Below are 24,153 nucleotides of genomic sequence, written 5' to 3'. Positions count from 1 at the left end.
AGACAAAACAGAAAGATGGTATATTTAAATCCATATCAATAAGCACATTGAGCATAATTGGTCTAAGCACACCAAGTAAAAGGCAGAGATTGTCAAACTGGATAAAAATGCATGGCCCAGATGTATCCTGCATAAAAGAAATCCAGTTTAAATGTGAAGGCACAAGTAGTTTAAAATTAAAAGGATGGAACATCAGCATCATAGTGGAGAGGATGCCATTGTTTCTCCCCTTAAATTTACAAGTCAAACAACTAAACAAAGGATCCTCTACTCCACAAACACCTGAAAGATCCACACATTGGAACATATGAAGGTGGGTGTATTGAAATGCGTAGGGGAGGCAGGACAAGGGAAGGACCGATAGTGGCTGCTGACATAGTTCAGTACCAACCACGGCTCCAGTGAGCATGGTAGCAGTGGAGAAGCCAGGCTGTAGTTCTTAAACTAGGCCTGAAGTGTAAGAGGGGCAGAAGCACTTTCCCTCCAAGAAAAGGCATTCCCCTTCCTCCTCTTCACTGGGACAGAGCCAAGGGGAGGTGGCTGGTAAGCTTAAACAAAACAGCAGTGCCACTGCTGATATAGCCTTTGTTAAGGGGAGGAGGAAGGGTGGAGGCACAAGACTCTTAATTTGCCTCCTGTGCCCGACACTCTGGCAGGACCTAGTAAAAAAAGCTGAGATATCCCAGACAGCATAGTGAAAAGAAAGTACCCTACCTGTCAACCTGCTGAATTAAGAGCAAGAAACTATCTAAACATGAAAAGAGTGCTACTTCGAATGCGCAGGTAGAAAATAATCCATCAGATACCATGAACAGCCATGATAACTTGGAGGCACAGAAAGAAAAGAAAAATCTCCAGAAACTCAAAGCAATGGAAGATGGTATTTTAAGTATGTTTTGTATTGATTTCAGACAGAGGAAGGGAGGCAGAGAGAGAGAAAAACATCAATGATGAGAGAGTCACTGAACAGCTGCCTCCTGCACACCCCCTACTGGGGATCTAGCCCGCGACCTGGGAATGTACACTGACCAGGAATTGAACCATGATGACCAAGCAGGAAGACAGTGTTTTAAATAACAGAGAATTCAAGGTTACAGTTATAAAGAAACCACAATATACAAGAAAACTCAGAAATCAGTTCAAAGAGCTCAGGAATAAAATTAATGAACAAAAGAAGTCCTTTACCAAAGAGACTAAAACTATAAAAAATGAACCAAACAAAAATTCTGGAGTTGATGACCTCAATAAAGGAAATGAATCCACCAGAGAGTACTGGAAACAGAGCAGACCAGACGTAACAGAGAATTAGTGAACCTGAAGACAGAAACCTAGACATGACTCAGGAGGAAGGAGAGAGAGAACTAAGTTAAAACAATAAAAGACCTCTATGTGAACCAAGTTACTACATTAGAAAGAGCAACATAAGGGGCTGTGGACTGTGGGCCACTAGGGGTCAGTGAAGGATCTCAACATGGCTGGGCGAAAACTTGTTCGAAGAGCCATTGACTGGGTAGCTTTCGGGGAGATCACACCCTGAGACCAGAAGGCCATTGCTAACTCCCTGAAATCCTGGAATGAGACCCTTACCTCCAGGTTGGCTACTCTACCTGAGAATCTACCCGCTATTAACAGCTTACTACAAGGCAATGTAGCAAAGGCCAGCTTGCAGATGACTTTGAGAAACTTAATGCCCTGAAGGTTCTGGTGCCAGAGGATAAGTATAGTGTCCTGGTGGATGCTGAAGAAAAAAAAATATGTGAAAAGCTGTGCTGAGTTTTTGTCTCAAAGACCAGAATTGAGCAATATGAGATAGAGCTGGAGAAGATGAAGAACTTTTATTTGATCAGATGATCATTGAGGATTTGAATGAAGTCTTCCAGAAACCAAATTAGACAAGAAGTATTCCTACTGGCTTCACAAGCCAATTGAGAATTTATGAACTTGAGTCTGGGAGAAAGTTCTGGCTCTCTTGTATTAACACACTGTATGCGGGAAACGTATTTATACGTTTTACGTTGACTGGTAGTAGAGCGCGCGATAAAAACTACCTGCAAACAATGTGTTATAGACTCTGGACATTAAAAATAATAATATAGTGCAAAAAAAGGAGCAACATAAGGATAATAGGTAAGCCAGATGGAGAAGCAAGGGAGAAAGGAACAGAAAGCCCACTCAAAGAAATTGATGAGGACTACCCTATGGAAAGAACTGAACTCTCGAATAGAGGGAGCTAACAGAACACTTAATTGCAGCAATGCATAAAGATGTTCATCAAGACATTTTATTCAGACTGTCAAAATAAATGACAAAGAATTCTCAAGGCTGCCAGGAAAAAAAAGACTATAACTTACAAAGGAAACCCCATTTGAATATCATAAGATTTCTCAGTAGAACATCATAAGACAGGAGTGGAAGGAAATATTCAAAATATTGAAAGATAGGAACCATCAGTCAAAGATAATATACCCAGCAAAGGTATCCTTTAGATATGAAGGCAAAATAAAGGCTTTCCTAGACAAAAAACTCAGAGCATTTACCACCAAGAGACCTGCACTACAAGGATTGTTAAAAGGAGCTCGTCTACTGGAAACAACCAAAGGGGGCATTAAAAATTACTCTAATTTGGTAATGAATGCACAAATAAAAAGGAATAATTTGTGACAACAAAATAAAAAGGGAGGCGGAAGAGAACTGAATGGTTACATACGATGGAAGATAAGAGGTAATCAAAAGAAAAACGACTATTGTATGTATGAGACATTTTACATAAACCTAATGGTAATCACAAAACAAAAATACAGAGCTGAGGCGCATGACATAAAAAAAGAGGGAACAGAAAAAAGCATACAACGCTGCCAAACCGAAACAGCAGACAGAATCACAAGGGGAAAAACAACGGAGATGCAGAGCAACCAGAAAACAAAAGATCAAATGGCTGTAGTAAGTGCTCATATATCAACAATCACCCACAATGTAAACTGACTGAACTCACAAATCAAAAGGCAGAGTAGCAGGATGGATTAAAAAACAAGACCCAACTATATGGTGCCTGCAGGAGACTCACTCAGCTCCAAACACAGACTGAAAGTGAAGGGGTGGAAAGTGATACTCCAAGCAAAGGCATCCAGAGAAAAGCAGGTGTACTACCACTTATACCAGACAGAATGGATTTCAAGATTTAAAAAGGTAAGGTGTTAATATCCAAAGTTTATAAACAACTAATACAACTCAATACCAAAAAACCCCAAACAATCCAACTAAAAAATGGGCAGAGGACTTGAACAGACACTTCTCCAGAGCAAATATACAGATAGCCAACACACACATGAAAAGATGCTCAATGTCACTAATCATTAGAGAAATGAAATTAAAACCACAATGAGATACAAACCTCAGTTGTTGAACATCTCTCATCTTGAACAATTTGTTTTTTTTATTTTTTAAAAAAATATATCTTTATTGATTTCAGAGAGAGGAAAGGAGAGGGGGGGGAGAGAGAGAGAAACATCAATGATGAGAGAGTTACTGATCGGCTGCCTCCTGCACACCCCCGACTGGGGATCGAGCCAGCAACCCGGGCATGTGCCCTGACCGGGAATCGAACCCCGACTGCCTGGATTCTCAGTCGACGCTCAACTGCTGAGCCATGCCTGGCCAGGCATCAAACAATTCAGTTCTTGACCAAGTTGTTCACAAAAAAAAATATCTAGATTGTGGAAAAAAACTTCAGTTTTTGACCCGACAACCCTTTCACGCTGATACCTCAGCATGATTAAAAGGTCTCTCGGGCAACAACGAGAGGAGAATGCTTTTGCTGCTGGCGAAATCGACAACTAGCACAATTTTAAAACACAGGATATCAAATGTGCTAATGTTGCTAAGGGTGTGAAAGTGCTCACGAAAACAACCATCACAGGCAACTAAAGAGGCAGAAAAACTGTTGTTGATTTGGATAAACAAAAAGCAGTTAGCTGGTGACAGCATTTTGGAGGCAGTGATATGGGGAAAAGCAAAGGTACTGCATGCAGACTTCCTCAAAGACAACCCTGGAATGAGTGTTGAAATTGATCTGTTTAAGACTATTAGGGGATGGTTTGATACATTTAAGAAAAGTGTTTGTTTACAGATTAAACAGTACATTAGACTTGTACTGTATGTAAGAAAGGTTAAAACAGGAAATACAAATTAAAACCACAATGAAACAAACATTATATGCCCATTAAAATGGATGAAATTAAAAAGACTAATCATACCAAGTGTTGGTGAGGATGTGGAGCACACTGGGACTCTGACAGACTGCTGGTAGTGATGTATAATGGCACAATCACTTTAAAAAGTTTGGCAGTGAAACACACATATGACCCCACCATTTCATTCCACTCCTAGAAATCTATCTCAAGAGAAATGAACAACTTGCACACAAGAAGCTTTATTTGTAATAGCCAAAAACTGGAAACTTGAATGCTTATCAACAGGTAGAGAAATGATGGTATATCCATACAACCAACTACTTGCTCAGCAATAAAAAAGGAATGAATTACTGATGCACATACGGATAAATCTCTAAATGATGATGAAGGACAAATTAAAAAGCACATATATGGTATGAGTCATTTTTATATTAATTCTAAAAATTCAAACTAATCTATAGTGACAAAGCCAATCAGTAATTGCCTGGGAACAAGACGTATAGCTAGAGAAATTACAAAAGAGAACAAGGAATCTTTTAGGGGGGGTGGGTATTTTCATTACCTTGATTAAAGGGGTTCATGGATGTATACATGTGTCATATGGTGCACATCTATTCCCAATTCTGTGTGTAGAGGTGTCATATTGATATAGATAGAACTTGGCTATCATGGAAGTATTTACACCATAGAAATTGGCAAATGCTACCACAGAATCACTTTTTTTCTCAGACAGCTGATTAAAACCTTTACCAGCCCACTGCTAACATAAACAACAGCTCACTGAAATTCTTAATTTTTAATTGTGCAAAAGAATTCTGAGAACCACTAGGCTAAAAACTTGCCTTTATCAAGGTAGAAAGTATTACTAGGAGAAAAAAACAAGGGGGGCCTTTTCAGATACTTTCTCCCATCAAGAAAAGCTCTTTTTTCCCTGGCTGGTGTGTCTAAGTTGGCTGGGCATTGTCCTGTGCACCAAAAGGTTGCTGGTTTGATTCCCAGTCAGCGCACATGCCTGGGTTGTGGGCTTGATCCCAGCAGGAGGATGGGGGATGTGCAGTAGGCAGCCAATCAATGTTTCACTCTCACATTGATGCTTCTCTAAAAATCAATAAAAAATCTTTTAAAAAAACACCGCAAAAAACTCTTCTGCAGAGACATACCTTAGTTGCCTGACCAAATGTTGCCACTGCCATCCTCCCACAGGGCTCACTGTTGACACAGGATTTCCCCTAAGACCAGGAGGGTTAGCTCCTTGAAGGCTCACAAGGGGCTGCCATCTCCTCTAGCGAACACCGAGGATCCATCGCCTTGCTTCCCACAGCTACTGACAGACGAAAAACGTAACTTTAAGGTACTGCTGGAAAAAGAGCATACCCGTTTTCTACATAACAGATTCCAATTCCAACAATGAGATAAGAAATTTATGACACAAATGCATTTGTATCAGGTGAATCAACCACCAGAATATCCAAATCTGGTACTTTTACCAACTTCTCTAAGGCAATTTCAATACGGAATAAGGTTTAGAGCCAGCCCCTCCTCTTTCTGCTCTTCAGTGCCAGCCTGAGTCCTTTCTGACTGCTTAACAAGGTGTGGAGAGTACCAGTGTGCTGCAGTTCCACAATCTCAACACAGTTCCTGGGAAGGGAAGGCTAAAATAAAAAATAAAAAAAAAGGATCCCCATGAAAGAATTCAGCAGGGAATTGATGTTGCAGACATGTGTCTTTCTATTTCGTGACATGATGGAAACATAAACCTTAGGGCTTTTTCGCCTCCACTGCATAGAGGTCTGATCGCTTCTGGCTAAAAATGGGGATTTGCTGGCGTATTTCAGCCACCTTCTTCAAGTCTGCAAAAACAGGAAAGTTCACCATTAATAAGATGTAACTCTTCACTAACCAAAGGGATTTCCCCCGCAAACAGTGTAAAAACCACCAGAGCCTCAGCAAGTAATACAGGCCTTGTCTGGAGGCACAGATGGCCTGGCATGGCCCCTGGAGTCACTTCAAACCAAAAACACTCAAGCTGGACTATAGCCCTCAGGACTTGGCCAAGAACCAAGGATAAACGGGGTATGGGATGAGGGGGGAGAGACATGGAGGCAAAGGGGCCCCTCTATGTGACGGGCTGCACCAGCTATGGAATCTGGCCTCAGGGCACTGGGGACTCCAGTCACCTAACCTGGGCTGGGGCTACCAGACCTTACCTATGTCTGAATACACGATCGTTTCTTCAGTGCCAGCTTTGGCGAGGATCTCCCCCCTGAAAAAGATTCAGGGCAGAATGAGTGGGTTCATTGACCTTTGCTGACATTCAAGACCTCTCTGTTTTTCCTCCCCATTTAACAGGCCAAAGGGCAAGGAATCTGAGGTTTAAAACCAGAAAGTAGGGGTAGAAAGTCCTGTTCTACCATTTAAGTAGCTGTGTGGCTCTGGGCCAAGTCATTTGTAATCTCCATTTATAAAGTGGAAATAAGAGCCCTGTTAGGACTTAGTGAGAAAATGATGAATTATGTTTTCTAAACTACAAACTCCTAGTTTCTTATTCCATGATATAAACATCTGGGAACAGAGCCACCTATAACCAACAGGAGGTGCCATCCTACCCCTCATGTGTTCATGCCAATAGGAGCCCTTTGCAAGGACGGTCTGGTTCTGCATCCTCACACCTCCCAAGGCTGCTCCCCAATCCTGGGATGGGGAGGCAGGGCCTGGGCTCGACCCAGATCTGCGTGGACCTCTGGTCTTGCGCCTGTGACCCCCGCATCCCTATGTTAATGAATGGCCTTCAGGTTTTCAAGGAAAGGTTTCAACCTGTGGGGTCTGAGAAGAAGTGCTGGGAAACCACACCCGGCAGGAGCCCCATACTTGGAAACAGCAACACTCCTTCATGAGTCTGGGGAAAGGCTGATCTGGAAAACTACTTCCCTGCTGTGTCTCCTGGCATAAGCAGGGCTTCAAGCACATGCCTAGAGAAATGCAATCTCTCCAAAGTGCAAAACAAAGTAACCTGACGTAACAAACAGTCTGACATAGTAACTGCTTTTGTTTATACCAGATTGACACAAACAGATTTGGCACAAATGAGCTACAAACACAATTATTAATGCCATTTAACTGAATCCTTCTCTATTCTTTTCTCTTTCTTTCCTATTTGCCCCGGCATTCAAAGATCTCTATGTTAACTCCAGGCACCCATCCCAAAGTGGATATAAGTCAGAAGGCCCCCAAACCCTGCAGGTGGTATTCTGAAAAAGAAGAAATAAAGGTAAGTCGTATGCAGCTACTTCATGTCAGAAGCAGCCAGCTTTAGTGGTAACAGAGTTCACCAGAACTAGAGGCAAAGTAGTGATGCCCAAAAGATGTCATCACTAACATCTGGGCAGAGGAACCTGAATCACATTTGAGAAAATTTTCAAGCCGACCTAATCCTTCCAGTTTCCCAATGTCCCCCAAATCCTAATGGGCAGGAGGCTGACTGGGAATCACTCACTGGTCATATTTTCCAGGTCTCTTCTTATCACACACTTGACTCTGTGGGTCCTATGATGTCAGAAGAGAGAACCTCTAGGGCCCCCACAGTGGTAAGTGACCCTTCTCAGTCTTGCTACTGGTATATTTATCCTGCAATTGTAGAAATAACATTTCTGTGTGTGTGTGTGTGTGTGTGTGTGTAAAATCATACAGCTGTATGGGAAATAGTATGGCATAAATCCAAGTTCTGAAGTCAAAATCCTGGATCCAAACACCAGCTGCAGCCATTTTAGCCTGTGAACTTCAATCCTACCATCTATAAACTGGGCTTACCAGAAGGTAAGTCCCTGGAGTTCAAACAGACCCCGTGTGTGAAAGCGCTGTGAGCTGCACAGGTAAGACCACGTACGTCCATCAATGCAGACCATATTGTACATGGGCAGACTCCCGCGCTGGTCTCACTGAGCAGTAAAATGCTCTATCCCCTCACAGAGGACAAATTCAGTTTCCTTTAACTGAACCCATCCCTTCCCCCCCCCCAATTATTCTGGGAGAAAAATCCTCACCCTAGAACTCTTTCCTGCCCAAGGCCCAGTCACCCAGTCTACATTTAACCAAATGCTGAGAGTCTGGGAGCCTGTTTTACTAAATCTGCCACCTGTCACGGCTGCCTTGTTTCCCCTCCGTGATCCAAGTCTGATTGACAGCAGAAACTCAGAAGAGGGCTAACAAACAGCCAGGAGGGCAGGACCGTTTCTTTCTCCCAGTTTTCAGGTGGAAGCTTCCTCACAGACAGAGGCAGGGACCTGGCACGCATGGGGGTTCTGGGGATGGGTGAGGGGCAGGGCCAGCGACCAATCAGGGCCCCCCCCCCCCCGCCCAAGTGCCATGTCTTCTGAGCTCCTAGTGAGCCCATCCCTGCTTGGGCCACTCACCAAGGATTCACAACAGTACTGTGTCCCCAGGCAACATAGGAAGCTTTGTCATCTCTGGCAGGAGATGCTGTGGCCACATACACCTGATTGTCAACAGCCCTGGAGTCAATGGATAGAAAACAGGCAAATCATACATTATAGTTCTGAAGCATTTCCCTAAGTGTACCGAACTGTTCTTTTAAAAACTAGGACGGGACAGGCTGGCTCAGATGTGGAAGGACTCAAAGCCACGGAACGCTGTCTTCAAAAATTATCTTATTACTAAAGTCAGTTCTCACTGGGGCAATTTTGGCCAGCAAGGGACATTTGCGTGTCTGGAGACCTTTTTGATGATCACAACTAGGGGGATGCTATTGGCATCCAGTGGGTGGATGGCAGAAATGCTAACCGTCCTACAATGCACAGGACAGCTCCCACAATAAAGAATTATCTGCTCCAAAATGTTAATACTGCTACAGCACACAGGCCCTGGCCTCAGCCAACCAGTAAAAGAGCTTCTGTGGTTAATGCAAGCCAAGGTGGTCGGAGCCAAAAGTGGACTGCCCTTGATGGGGCAATACACCAGCATGGCATTTCCATGCCAACGGTGGCAGTCCTATCATCTCAAGTTAGATCAGAATTTCAGGTGGCAGCCTGGGTACATGAAGCCACCTCACCTGGGAGCCCTCTGGGCTCAGTCAACAGACCCATGCCAAGTCATGCCAGTCTCCCCCAAGCTTTTCTTTTCTACAAGACTGCATTTATTAACATTCATGGTAACACAGACCCCTACCCCACCTCTACCATGCAACCAGCCAAACACCCCTGCATCCCCCTGCAGTGAAAATTACCATCATCTCTACACGGGACGACAGTGGCAAGCTCTGGGCGCAGAGGGGAGAACACTGGCTGGGAAGGAGCAAAAGGGAGCATTCTAGGTACTGGGAATGCTCTGTATGTGGATTTTGGTTGGTGGTATGTTAACATTCACTATCTTGCAGACTTAAAATCAGTGCACTCTTCTGTAAGTGTATTATGCCTCAATTTAAAAAGCATTTAATCAAGAAAGCCATCCTCTCTGACCAGCATTCCGTTTGCAGAGCACTGTACACACACAGTCACACTCCTTTCCCTTCCACGTTCCATCTACCCTACCTGTCCTTCACCACTCGGCCTCAGGGGTCTAAGGACACAGCAACTGTGACAGGCCAGAGAGAGCTGTGTGCCCAGGATTTACAGGGGAAAAGCACAAGGGCTTATAACAAGGTTCCTGGCAGAGCATCCCAGGACTAGCAGGCTGCAGTGGAAGTTGGGGTGGGATTAGCACCCCAATCTTCACAGCTGTGTGAAGAACACAAACCTCTCCCCAGGGCTGTCAGGCTAAAATAACCCCTGCTTTTCCTGGGCATCTGGGCTCTGAACACATACTCTGTGGGTCTCCAATTCTCTGTGAAAGATGCTGGCAACTGTCTCAGAGACACCAGCCCACATCAAATCACAGCAATTGGAAATCGCTGCCCACCTGATGCACTAAATGCTCTTGGAAATGCAAAAACCAGTCCCAAGAATCTGAGAGACCCGTGCTGTGGCTCCTGAAGAGAAGGCTCCCAGTAGAAGCCTCCCTTTGGGCTGAAAGACGAAAAAATGCAACTGGACGCTGTGGATTCTGATTCCCAGGCACCATTCCAATCAGGAAGGGTGTGCTTCCACCACACCGAAATCTTCCCACAGAGAACCCCGAGATCCCTGGAGGGATGGTCTACGCGCTTTCTTACCGGCCTCGCTGAAGCAACTCCCAGTGAGCCGGCCCGGTGGTCAGGTTAAACGCTCCAGGATAGACCAACAGCTGGCAGCCTTGGGAAGAGAGGGGCTGAGAGTCGGTACAGGGAACACCTCCCACGCTAGTCCCTCCTTTATCTCCATCCCATGGGGACCAAAAGCCAACTTCCCCAGCCATGAAAGGTGTCAGTCAAGTCAGACGGTGTTGGCAGCAGTCGGTTAAGGCTCTGCATTCCCTCAGGGATACTCACATGACACACAGACACACGAGAAAAGTGGTACTGAACCCAATCACAACATGTGACTTCGCTTAAAAACAACAACCCGTAAACTGTGATTTGTATTTCTCTCAGCACCACCTGGCCAGCTCTGCATGGCCAAGGACGATGTTCTGTGATGCTTTCAACTGAAATGAAGGGCCATGTGGGTGCTTCTATGCTTACTGATGAGACTCCACAGAGATGCCGACCCAGAGCCCGCGCACCGCCACCTCGCACTGAGTGGGTGACCTGTCTGCACCCACTTCACTGTATTAGGTGACAGCTGATTCAGAATCACCAGTCTAGTAGGGATGCTAGTATTTGTTGAGGACCATGCAAGGAGCTTAAATACGTTCTCTCTCCTTCATCCTCACACCATCCCTATGAGAAAACTGAGATCCACAGTGCTCTGGAAATAATTTACCCAAAGTAATCACACCAGTTTGGGGAAGAGCTGGAACCAGAATCCAGAGCTACGACTTGGTTTGGTGCTGGATGGTAGGACACCTCTTCTCTGGACCAAAACATCACTGACTGCATTTCCATTGTACCCCACATTTAGGACTACTGTGTAGTGAAATCCATGAGGGACAGGCCATGTCTTCATTTCTACTAGGCAACCAGGGACTCTTTCCAAACACAGTAGCAGGAAGGGCTTGAAAGGTAGAGCAGATGCTTGAGTCTGGCTCCTGCCTTAGCTGCAGGGCGCGGTAAATCACTTCTGAAAAACCATACTGTCCAAACACAGCAAAAGTCTGAGAAGCCAGGTGGGGGTGGAGAGATGACCCCTCCTCCAGCTTTTCCAACTAAGGGTCCCTCTACCCAGACTCGAACTGCCAAGCACCTACACCACACGACAACAGTGCCCTCACCTCTCTGCGCGTAGACTTGTGCAAGCTCTGCGAAGCGCATGTCGTAGCAGATGCCCAGGCCCACTTTGCAGTAAGCTGTTTATAAACAAAAAATGCATGAATGGAAGGTTAGCCTGCAGCACGGCGTGAGGGGAAAGCCTCCTGAGCTAAGGTCACAGAACACTGACAGGGATACAGTGACACAGGGCCCGTGGTGGAGAAAATGTATAAGCTCATTCCTGCTTGGACGTCACCTCACAGAGACATCATTTATGTCAGCAGAGAAGAGATGAGAAATTCATTCTAACTGAAAGCTTATTATGTGAGAGGAGCTCAATCACGGCCCAACAGGTGCACTCGGGAAGCCATCACACTAACAGGAGGCTGGGATCAAATGGAAGAGCAAAGTCAAGTCAAACCCTCAGTTCTCCATTCCGCCCACCCTTTCCAGATCTCTGACCTTTCTCTGCCCTTCCCACTTCTGGTCTTTCAGTCAGGTTATATAAAGAAATTAGGGAGGGACGTAAGAAAAAAACTAAAGGAATACCTGATCCTCTCCCACTGGGATTGCTATAAGAGGCGGACTTATCTAGTACGTACGAGTCTCAAATGTGGAGAAACTATCACCAGGACTCAATGTTTTAGATTCTTGAAATGTGATTTTCCCAGGGACGTCAATGTCAAACAGATGGAGCTGCAGCAGAAATAAGGGCTCTGGTTACCTCTTTCCCAAAGGGGTTCATGGCAATAAAAACAAGCATCTTTCCATGGCCAGATATGGGGATGACCTAAGATCAACTGTACAAGCAGCACCCACAACGTGCTCACAACCCACCCCACAATCTGACACTATCAAAATGAATTCTAACACGGGAAATGGGAAAATGACAGTGTAGGTTCTACGACCCTTCTTTCCCAGGTGACATACAAATCAATATTTATACAAACTATAATGGAGGAACCATTCCAGTTAAAAGGCAGAGATTTCCAAAATGAATAAAATAGCAAAACCCAACTATATGTTGTCTACGAATTTTATACATAATGGACACATACAGGTTGAAAATAAAAGATTAAAAAAAGACACACCACCAAACAGTGAGTATAAGAGTGGCTATAGTATTATCAGAGATAAAGTAAACTTCAGGTTTTTCCTTTGCTGAAATTGACAGGCTGAGTCTAAAATTTATATCAAAATGCCAAAAGCCAAGAACAGCCAATCGTGCCAACCAGTCAAAATGCCTGATGTGTGTACAATACAATGAGAAGACTAGGGGCGTTCACAGTAAATTCTCAAGTGGCAATGAAACCTGCCACATTCCCTACTTACCTTTCTATGCTTTACCAGTAAAGCTCCATCAGGCCCAAAAACGGCACAGGTGTTATATAATTTCCCAGAATCCTCTTCAGGAATGGAACCTTTTATTGAGAGGAGAAGCACACAGGCACGGAAAACATTCTGAATAAAGCCTTCTTTTGGAACTGGACAAAGGCTTGGTAAACTGGCACTTGGGTCCAACAATAAAGTTTACTATATCTTAAGGGTTATTTAATCAGTTGTTTTATCTTCTTGAATACAGTCTTTCAGAGATAAACTCTAGAGTGTAGATAAAATATTACTAGGTCAGATGCTCAGGACAGGTTTCAAAAATAACACACAGTTTCTGAATTCAGCTTTGAGCAAAATTTAAACTGAAACACTGAAGCAACATGGGGAATTCCGTTACTCAACTTAAATTCACCAGGCCTCCTGCAACACAACTGCATCCACAAAGGCTTCAAGATGCCTTTCCATCACTGACTGCAGACCCCAGGTCTGCCTCATCTTGCTTTGCTTTTTTCCTTCACCTCTTACCCATTTTTTTTCTTTTTTTAAATATGTCTTTACTGATTTCAGAGAGAGGAAGGAAGAGGGAGAGACAGAAACATCAATGAGGAGAGAGTGATTGATCAGCTTCCTCCTGCACGCCCCCTGCTGGGGATCGAGCCTGCAACCCGGGTATGTGCCTGGACCGGGAATCGAACCATCTCCCATATCACAGGTCGATGCTCAACCGCTGAGCCACGCCGGCCGGGTGACTAATTCTTAATACAGCATAATACAGAAATAATTTTGCTTGCTGTAGTTATTGAACAGATTTACTCTACTGATTTTTTAATTTAAGCAAATAGAACATTTTAAAATTTAATTCAAAACCACATAAAGCTACCTTGATATATATAACCTCTTTAAGAAAAAAAAATTTGTTAACCCTATATTAGTATAATGAAAGACACTTAGATATGGGTTTTTCTTTCCACATTTCCATCTGGCCCTTCACTCCTACTCCTTCTCCAGGGAGAATCATCATTATCAGTTTGGTTTGTGTCCTTCTACAACATTGCCTATGTCTTACATACATAACTACATATAAAAATAACCTTTTGTGTAGGGGATTAATCTGAATGCAAGTACCTGTTCATAGCATGTTGAACTTGCTCTTTCTCCCACTTAATAGTGTGTCTGCAAGAGCTCTCCACTCTACTACATACAGGTCTACCTCATTCTTTTCAATGGCTAATTGGTATTCCAAGATTTAAATGTAACAAAAATTATTCATGTGTTTTTAATGTTTAGGCCATTACACCATGAGGGCAGGAAGTTACCTCCAATGAGATATATGCTGCACTCCTTTGCTACTTCAGAAAGCTTCTGTGTGGATTCACCAGGAATTTTCTCTGCATATTCAGGAAAATAGTTTGTGCCATATGGAGAATTAAAGCATTCCTAGAATAATGTGGGCAGAGGAAAAGAGGGGAAAAAACATCAAAACACCCAACCCACTTTATTATTTTTTAAAGACTTTTAAGTGATTTTCTAGGGAGAGAGGGAGAGAAATATCCGTGTGAGAGCCATACATCAATCAGCTGCCTCCTGCATGCCCCCGACTGGGGACTGACCTAGCAAACCAGGCATGTGCCCTGACCAAAATCTGACCAGCAACCTTTTGGTGCACGGGACCATGCCCAACCACCTGAGTCACACCGGCCAGGGCACCGGACCCATTTTAAAGTTTTGCTGTAAGAAGATGTAGCTGCTGCTTCCAGCTCTGCTCTCAAAGAGGTAAAACAGAGCTGATAAAAACAAACACGGAGGTCCCAGGGCTACAGAGCCTGTAGCCACAGGCAGGACTCAGCAGCTGGCTCAGGTGGGGCTCCAGGAGATAAGTCACACATGCTCAACCAGAACCTTGGTCACCCTGGCAGAAGGCGGGAACAGCCTCTCCCTCGAGTCTGCAGACAGCTATGCATTTCCAGGGTGCCCAGGCCCCACTACAACTGGGCTTACTCACAGGACTTTGGGTGTTAGAATGAATTCATAGGCTCAAAATTATATTAACTATGTAAAGCAAGAAAGCTTGGCTGAAAAAATACAGATTTTCTTTGAAAGCCACAGAAGCTAAGACATTTCCTCATCTGTAAAATGAACTGTTTCTAAGCTCCCTTCCAGCACTATCATTCTGACCCTGAGAAGTCTCATTCCCCAGGGTATGTCTGTCTGCAACAGCTCTGTGATAAAACAAGAGCAAAAACGACTAGACTCTGGCTCTAATTCATTCATTTCGCATTTATTGAGATTGCCTGTGCACCACACTCTGTTAGGACACTCAAACCCGAGGATCGCCAGCTTGTACAAGACACACGTTAGATAGAGGGGCACATGAATTCCAGTTTTCACTGCTGGTCTTTAGACTGATCTCCCGCAACATAAACCAACAAGAGACCATGACTGGGGTACAAGTACAGGTGAATCCCATGACTGGAGCGGTAATGAAGACTGCGTTAACATTAAGGTCTCGAGCTCCCTTGTTAAAGATTCCTACTCACTGGCCACATCTGTGATGGCCTGGAGCCCAAAATACAAAGTGGCCCTGAAAATCCTCATCAGTCTAAGCAGGGTTCGTAAAGGGTTGCCTCCACCATGGAGGGAGGGAGAGAGTGGGGGAGGGGCTGTCTGGACTAGTTCCACCATGGACCCAGCAGGCCTCCGCCAGTGGAAGAAACCAGTTCATCCATGTCCTGACATGTGCAGGACCCCGTGCACCAAAGGGCTGCAAGTTTGATTCCCTGTCAGGGCACATACCTAGGTGTGGGCTTGATCCCAGGTCGGGGGCCCATATGAGGCAACCAATTGATGCTTCTCTCTCACACTGATGTTTCTCTCTCTTTCCCCCTTCTCCTCTCTCTAAATATCAAGAAAAAAATATCCTCAGGTGAGGATTAGGAAAAAAAATACAGAATTATACAAGCAAAGAAGGGAAGTATCTGAAGTGCAGAGTATTTTAGCTTTAGGTAAGTCTTCAACCAACTAGGATTCTGAACAGAGTAGGTGACCCTCAAGTTCAAGACCTGTAACCATGTGGGCACGTCCTATCACAAAGGCCACTGCTGGGGTCATCTTCCAGATAATCATGGAACAATCCTGGGCGCCAAAGGGCCTTGCTGGACCCGGGAGACAACAGGAAAGCCAGAGCTAGCAGACACTATTGTGCTGGGCCCACAGTTCCCAGAAACGGGGGGCTGCCTCCGTACTTACTGGCAGAGAAATTATTTTAGCTCCTTCTGTGGCTGCCTTCCGGACAAGGCCACAAGCTCGAGTGACATTATCTGATTTGATGGAAGAAACTTGAAGTTGGATGAGGGCCAGGCGGAACACTGAAGATGGAGAGAAAACAGGTGTCAGAAGATCTGGGCGCTGAACTAGAGCAGCAGCTCTCAGCCCGAGGGCACTCTGCCTCCCAGGACACCTGGCAATGTTTGCAGACATTTCTCATTGTCACAACCGATGGGGTGCTACTGGCATCTAGGGGGAAGTGGTCAGAGACGCTGCTAAACATGCCACAATGTATAGGGCAGTCCCTCACAACAAATTATCCTGTCCAAAATGTCAATAATGGAGATGTTGAGAAACCTTGATAGAGCAACAGCCATGGGCAAAGCCCGTGCCAAGCACAAGAACCTGAAGTGAAGTAGGCATGGTCAGCTTCTTATAAGTGAGAACATGGCTTGAAGGAAGACTAGGTTTGAATACAGAACTAGTCCTTACTATTTGATCTTGGGCCCTGGCCTAACCCTAACCCAGGTAACTGAGTGCATCCCAGTGCAGGAGGCGAAACCCCACTGTGAGCGGGGCAGTGGGTCCACGGGGAGGGGAGATGCCTGTCTCAAGTTCCTCATTACCGGCTGGGACACAATGCCTAAGGGGTGAAGTCCACTTGGCTGTTACTGGCTTCCCCTCTCCCCCTTCCCACCCAGAAAGGCAGCTGTCCTGAATCAAGCTTGGGATTGTCTGACATTCTGCAAATCACCCATTCCACAGGGGGACTGCAGCAGGGAAATTCACCGCTGGGGAGTAATAGTCACCTCATCTCCTCGCCTGTAAAATGCAAATACAATGATTCTGTAGGTCCCTGGTTGCCCTGAGAGTCATCATAGTCTAACAATGAAGGAATTACTCAAAGAAATAATAAAATATAGTAAGTGCAAAGACCAACATATAAGCACCTGTGAGGTTTCATTGACACTACTTTGTAAATGAGGAAACAAGAGGCCTGCTGGGGGAAAGGTGCACAAAGTCATTGAACAGTCAGTGGCAGAGCAACAGTCCAAGCCCAAATCTGCAGCTGTAAAACAGGATGGGCACTTCGTTTGTGTGTGGGTTTGTTTTTTTCGGGGGGTGGGGGCGGTGTTGTCATACAAATTGAAAACACTCCTCAAAGAAGTCAGATGGACACCATTAAGAACCACAGGTCCTAAATCCATCAGCCTCTGCATGCCTGCCTCTTCGAAGATACCAGTCGCATCCAGGGGGCAGTGTGTGAAAGGACTTCTATATCACCATCCCGCACAATCATTCAGCCACCACCTTGCATTGCACTCTAGCTTGAAATGAAAAACAAAGGGCACTTCCACAAATCTTACCATCTCATGGGAGCCTCACAGGACTCCCATGGAGGGGCAGTTATGTCCATTTTACAGGTGAAGGAACTGAGGTCCAGAGATTAAATGACTTGTTGGCATGGGAGGCTACTGACTGAGCCAAGACTGTAGTACACCAGGTCTCAAGGCTGTGAGTCCAGAGCACTCCACTTCCTCATGCAAAAGAACCTGGCCCAGGCCTGGGGGCAAACTCACCCCTGGGGCTGACCCAGGGTGGGGATGTGGAGCTACCACGCAATACCCAACCCTGAAGCTCGAACGTCCAGACGCAGAAACTACTTGCCCCGTTTTTTTGCTCAGGAGCGGGCAAGCCCACTGGCGTAGGGGGCGGGGTGCAACGTGGAGCACGTGACGCGGTCCTCCCACCACGCGGCCCAAATCAAACAGGTGCTCGGTTTCACGTGACAGGGCTCAAGCTGCAAAGGATTAGGGCTGCTGTCTTTGCAAAACCCAAGTTCAAAGATCGATCGCAGGTGAGGAGAGTGAAAGCGAGGCCGCTCGGCAGTCCCGCTTCTGGCGCGAAGCCTAACGGTCTCCGCGAGCTACGGCGGGCGGCGGCTCTCCCGCCTGAAGCACCGGACCGATCACGATTACCGGAGGCTTCGCCGAACCCGGGTCTCCGAAGGGGCGGGGCTTGCGTTTTACACGGCCGCGGGTGAACCTGTCGCGGGGGGCTCTGGAACTCACCTGGCCGCACGGCCTTACGAGGACGCGGGGGAGCGCAGCGGGGTGCCCTTCGCCACCGCGGCCCCGCCGGCGCCCCAGGAAGCCCGGACCCCGGGAGCGCGCCGGCCCGCGCCCCACCTCCCCGGCCCGCTCGCCCAAGCCTCGGGCTCCGAGACACCGGGCCAGGGAAGGCCACGGACGGCGCGGGGGCAGCCCTCGCCCGCGCCGCACCCGAAGCCGCGCTGCTTACCGGCCATGGCGCTCCCTGGAAGCACCTCGCGCGACCGCGGGAGAGGGGAGGTCTCAGAACCACCCCCCGCGGCGCCGTGAGGGGCGGGGCAAGTCCCCGGCGGAAGGGGCGGGGCGAGCGCGAGGCCCCGCCCGGCCCCGCCCGCTACCCTGGGGGTCTTCTCGCTGTGCAGCCGGAGCGCCTGCCAGCGCCGACTGCTGATTGCTACGCAGGCCGATGACCGCCCGGTCCGGGAAGAGGAATGCCACGACAGGCAAAGGGACAAACCGGGCGACCTGAATCAGGGTGGTGTCTGGTAGATGTTTAACAGCCGGCCTCTCCGGGTCTCGGCAAAAGGACCGACTCTGTTGCTGGCTGGGTTTGCTCTGTGACCAGGGGTAATGCCAGGTGCCGATTGCCTTGGGCTATTTGAACAGCTCGCCGTGACTGCGGTGGACTTTCCCAGGTTGGTGGAGGCACTCAAGGCGGCACTGGGATCTGACTAATTAGGTAATGAGGGGAAGAGAGCAACTGAGGGTTCAAACTCATCCTCAACAATTCGGCCTTCTGATAAACTGAAATCTGTTTGGTAGTACTGTTTTAGAATTTTCTCCATTCATAGTTACTAGCCGGGATTGCTTTTTGATTTTTGTGTTTTGTTTGTGCTTTTGTCAAGTTTGGGGATCAGAAATTATAAAACAAAAACTTGCTATTGTTTTCAGTGCTTTGTAATAGCTTAGGTTATATTGAAATGGCGCTTAGTTTTTAAAGGAAGACTGTAAAAACATTTTGGGACAGTTAGAGACATTGAAGTATGAACTGGGCATTTGATGCTTTAATGAATTTGTGTGATAATGGTATTGTAAATATGCCAGACAATGCCTTTACTCTGAGGAGAAACATGAAATATTTAGGGGTGGTGGTGCTACCAGGAGTCACCGGTGGGGCTCAGGGTTGCCTGTCGCTGTATCCAATTCGGCAGAGGCAGGGTTGAATCATATACAGCATTTATTGAGAAGGCCAGCCAACCAAGAAGGCTGGGAGCATAAAAGCATCCAAAACCTGTCTTAGGAAGTGGCCTGAGGGAGCGGGTTATATGGGGCAAACTGGGGCTGGGAATGGAATGCAGTCCCGGAAGTCATTCTTTTGATCTTGGTCGCCTGGGGATGTCTCCATAAGGTGAGACCTTCACTTCTTTGATCTTGGTCGCCTAGCAATGTCCCAATTGTAAGGTGATAGCGTTCCCAGCTCCACCACCCCTTAATTGCTTCAGTCTGGGATCAAGGGGCGTGCAGGGTGCAAAGGCCTAGGAGAAAGAAGCCTAAGGGAAAAAAACCCTTAAACCCTTGCTTACATATGTATTCTACAATTTTATAAGTAATATAATTATATTTCAGAGTAATTCAGGTGCTCAATCGTTGGACATTATAAGTGCCCCTATCATTTCCCCCTCTGATTAGGTAAATTAGTTGATATCTATCAACCTTATACTAAACCACATCTTATTCTTAAATCTATCATACTGCTGTAGTGCTAGTATCTTTGCTTCTGCCACACGGCGATTACCTCTTCTAGGTCTTATGAATTGACATGCGCTAGAAAAGAGAGGCATACATTGTAGACAACAACACAAAATAAGACAAATGAATATGAACAGTAAAAAGACCAGGGATGCTTCCTTTATCCCAGTCCAACTGGGTAACCACGAGGTCAGGGCAGCAAACTCCTCAGTAAAGCAGCCTTCCCTCTGTGTGACATGGGAAAGACTAGCTTTGACTTTCTGTAACTTATGCTCTATGAGTTCAGAGTTATGTTAGACTGAAACAGCACATACCCTTAAAATCTTCACACCTCCAGTTGTGTCTGAGTAATCAATGGCGGCTCGATTTTCTAGGATGGCTTCTTGTTTGCCCTAGTTCCTGACCCATAGCCGCTATAGCTTGGCAGGTAAAATTCAGAGCTTTTATCATTGCACAAGCCAAATTAGTTACTTTAGTGTCCAATAATTCTACCATTACTGGAGTGACAAATAGAGTTATAGAGAGAGATTCAGCCTGGCTAAACAGATGAACTTCACGTCGCAGTTCTCATCTAGTGTGAGCGCGCGGTGCACTCCCTGAGGATGAGGCTTCTGTGGCAACATTACAATATTAGAGTCAAGCGTCCACTGGTGCAAGGGCCTCCAGCACTATTCATAGGTACATAAGATATGCTGTCAAACCAGAGCAGGAACCTACCGGGGGAAGGAGAACATGCCCATTTCTATAAGATATAGAGGAATTTTCTTTTGAACAGTTCAATCGCTGCTGAGTTTTCAAAGACAGTTTCCTGGACATCCTATAAATTATACACACTCTCCTATGGAACCCCCCTGCTACTTTAATAGAAAACATAGTATGACCCCTTTCAACAGCAGGGCAATTGGTAGCATCTGGTTCCAATGCAGATGAGTCTCCTGGCACAGTTTTGGCTCTCAACCTTTCCTGAGGCCTAGGTGTTCTCTCTACTAAGAAAAGGTAAGGGAGTCCAAACCACATGACCAGTGATATGCTAGGACAGGCCATCCTGGTGGGGAGGTCCCATCCTACCCTATAATTGTTCCTTGCTAGGCACCTGGGGCTTTCCACCCGGATGACCTTCTGTACCTAGCCCCTTGTCCTTGCTCTGCTCATGTCTGTCTGACTGCCTACCACATCCTCCTCAAGGATCTTGGCTCTGAAACATTTCAGAGAAGAGGGGCACAGAGTCTCTTCTTATAGCTCCTTCCTGCTGATACAAGTAATAATTTTATACCCAAACAATGCAAAAGTCTCCAGATTTTTAAATGCCGCCACTTAGTTCAAATATCACAAATTGTGTGAGCCACACAAAATGTCCTATTCAGCCTTAAGCAGCCAGTTTGCAACCCCTATTCTCATTTGTTCAGCAAATAAAGGATGACCACCACTACATGTCAGGCACTGATGTAAGCACTGGGAGACAGTGATAGATATGTCACACCCATAAATAGTAGTTTCATCTAAATTTCTTTACTTTGCCTCTTCCCAAATTAGTTGAAAGGAATGTGAAACTTCTAAGAAAATACAATCATAAATCTTGCACTTTGAAAATAGAGTCTATTGAATTAATTTATGAGCTAATTTTAAAAATGTTTTCATTTCCTGCCCTTTTAGATGTAGTTCTATGAGTTTGAACACTTAATAGATTTGTGTAACCACCACCACAATCAGGGTACAGAACAGTTCGAGCCCTACAAATTCCCTTGTTCTGCTCCTTGACAATCAAACCCTCCCCTCCCCCCGGCAACCACTGATCAGTTCTGCCTCTATAATACAAATGTAATCATACAGTATGTATTTTGAGTGCTTCTTTCACATGACATTCTGCCTTTGAGATTCATCCACGTTGTTATATGTTACCAATAGCTACTCCTTTTTATTGCTAAGCATTATTACACTGGATGGATGTACGCATCTGTTTATCCATTAACCTACCGGAGGACATTTGGGTTGTTCGCAGCTTTGGGCGTTTATAAGGCTGCTATAAACATTCTTGTCCAGGCTTTTGTGCAAACGTAAGTTTTCATTTCTCTAGGGTAAATACCTACGAGTGAGATTCCTGGGTCATATGGTAAATGTATGTTTAACTTTATAAGGAACTGCCAAACTTGTCTAGAGTGCCTGTACCATTCTGCATGCCCATGAGCAATGTATTAATAATGTTCTGGTTGCTCCACATCCTAACACTTGGTATTGTCAGCTTTCATTTTCAATTTCAGCTACTCTAATTAGGTGTGTAGTGGTATTGTGGTTTTGACTTGTATTTCCCCAAAGCTAATAATGTTGAATATCTTTTTATGAATGTATATGTCATCTATATATGTATTCTGAAGTACTCTGCCCATTTAATTGGGCTGTTTTCTTATTGAGTTTTGAAAGTCTTCATATATCTTCAACACGAATCCTTTGTTTGGTAAGATTTGCAAGTAGCTTTTCCTTCCATTCTATTGACAGTCATTTGCAGAACAAAATGTTTTGAGTCAAATTTATTTTTAAAGTTAAATGGATTGTACTTTTTATATGATATCTAAGAAATCTTGGTCTAACCCAAGGTCATGAAAATTTTCCAACTTTCATCTACTAGTTTAATAGGTTTAAATCTTACAGTGAGCTATATGACCCATTTCGAGTTAGTTTTTGAATGAGGTATGGGATCAGGCTGAGGTATGGGATCAGGCTGAGGTATGCTTCTTTGCATATGGACAGCCAATTCTTTCAACACCATGTTAAAATGATTATCCTTTCTCAATGGAATTGTCTTTGAAGCTTTGCCAAAAAACAACCATTATTTGTGTGGGTCTATTTCTGAACTATGTGTTTTGTGCATCAATATGAGTCTCCTTTTTGCCATCACGTGTCTTGATTACTGAAGCTTTATAGTAAATAATAAAATTGGATAGTGTGTTAACTTTTCAAAATTGTTTTGGCTATTTGAGTTCCTTTGCCTGTCTATGTAAGTTTTAGAATCAGCTTGTCTATATTAACAAAATAATCTTGCTGGGATTTTGACTGGAATTAAATTATACCTACGATTTGACTGGGAAGAACTGACATGCTATTTTCCAACCCATGAACACAGCATGTTCTCCATTTAGTTAGGTTTTCAATTTCTTTATTTTTATATTATTATTTCTATCCTCACCCGAGGACATTTTTTCCATTGCTTTTCAGAGGGGGGGGGGAGGGGAGAGAAAGAAACATCGATGTGAGAGACACACATCCACTGGTTGCCTCCCACAAGCACCTCCCTCCCCCAAAAAGATGCTAATGGTGAAAGTGAGATATTACTTTCATTACACATTCAACCTATGGAGTTGTTTCCCCCAAGTCAAAATAACAAAACACACACAAAAACTGCATCCTGGCCATGTGCCTCAATGGAGCATTGGGCCCACACACCAAAGGGTCTTGGGGTCCATTCCTAGTCAAGGGCATGTACCTGGGTTGCAGGTTCTATCCTGGTTCCGTCAGGGTGTGTGCGGTAGGCAACCAATCGATGTGTCTCTCTCACATTAATGTTTCTCTCCCCCCCTTCCCTCCCTCCCCTTCCACTTTCTGTAAAAATCAATAGAAAAAGAAAATAACCTCAGGTGAGGATTTAAAAAAACACACAAAAAACCCAAACCAAAAACAACTGCCAATCTATGGCTGATTAGTTTAGTATGTTAAAATGTCACACTAAGGAGTTAAAGGTCCTGTGTGAAACATACCAGTGGTAAAAACGGTTGAGTATATCTGTACAAATTTATCATCCCTACTAGAATATGTTTTATTAATTGTGGACAAATGGCATCAAATCTATAGACAGAATTCATTTTCTACCTTAACAAGCAATAGTAATTCCCAGAAAGTGGGTGAAGAAGAGTGGATACTATTCCTTTTCACTCAATTTCTTTGAGCCTTGGTTTTCTCAACTTGAAAATACAGAGAACAACACCAGCCTCATAAATTTGAGGCCTCTGCAATCCTGAGTCCCTGAGAGCTGAATATACCAGAGCGAATTCTAGTTCTGTGGCTAGTGAGCTGGGGAAGGAAGACTGAGATACATAAGTGCCTCATAAAATCAAGGAAAAGTTTTTTCACCTAATAGTCATGACTAACTGTGGTGATAACAAACTGAAGTGCAGAGAAGTTAAGAAGTTCCATTTATTACATGTGGCATTTAATGTCATTAGTATTACATTATCTCTTCCCCTGTCCCCCTCTAAATGAACAGAAATAGGCATCTAATACTTTCAAACCTGAAATCTGA

General features: G+C 45.0%; 1 protein-coding gene and 1 pseudogene across 2 annotated transcripts; one reads left to right on the top strand and one right to left on the bottom strand.

Moving 5' to 3' along the window:
- The first annotated feature begins 521 nt into the window (after positions 1–521).
- LOC308557349 (ATP synthase subunit d, mitochondrial pseudogene) lies at positions 522–2,592 on the top strand (annotated as a pseudogene). The gene has a single exon. The product of its transcript is annotated as an ATP synthase subunit d, mitochondrial pseudogene (transcript).
- A 2,379-nt stretch (positions 2,593–4,971) lies between these two features.
- On the bottom strand, positions 4,972–22,809 carry NIT2 (nitrilase family member 2). The gene is made up of 11 exons (XM_081137737.1): positions 18,364–22,809; positions 16,045–16,163; positions 14,115–14,235; positions 12,799–12,887; positions 12,069–12,162; positions 11,490–11,564; positions 10,354–10,432; positions 8,600–8,698; positions 6,398–6,453; positions 5,948–6,040; positions 4,972–5,842 (listed from the first exon to the last, which is right to left on the bottom strand). Exons 1-10 carry the CDS (start codon positions 18,368–18,370, stop codon positions 5,949–5,951), a joined length of 831 nt encoding a protein of 276 aa, XP_080993863.1. The 5' UTR covers positions 18,371–22,809; the 3' UTR covers positions 4,972–5,842; position 5,948.
- Between the last annotated feature and the right edge of the window lie 1,344 nt (positions 22,810–24,153).

This window comes from Miniopterus schreibersii (genome assembly GCF_964146895.1).
Source record: "Miniopterus schreibersii genome assembly, chromosome: 5".
Lineage (NCBI taxonomy): Eukaryota > Metazoa > Chordata > Mammalia > Chiroptera > Miniopteridae > Miniopterus > Miniopterus schreibersii.
Note: the sequence above shows the minus strand (reverse complement) of the source record. Positions and strands in the feature narration are given on the sequence as shown.

Coding starts and splice junctions, on each gene's coding strand:
- NIT2 (XM_081137737.1), bottom strand. Junction 12,163..12,798: donor TACTGGTAAAGCATAGAAAG/GTAAGTAGGGAA, acceptor TTTCTGCTGCAG/CTCCATCTGTTTGACATTGA. Junction 6,041..6,397: donor GATCGTGTATTCAGACATAG/GTAAGGTCTGGT, acceptor CTGTTTTTGCAG/ACTTGAAGAAGGTGGCTGAA.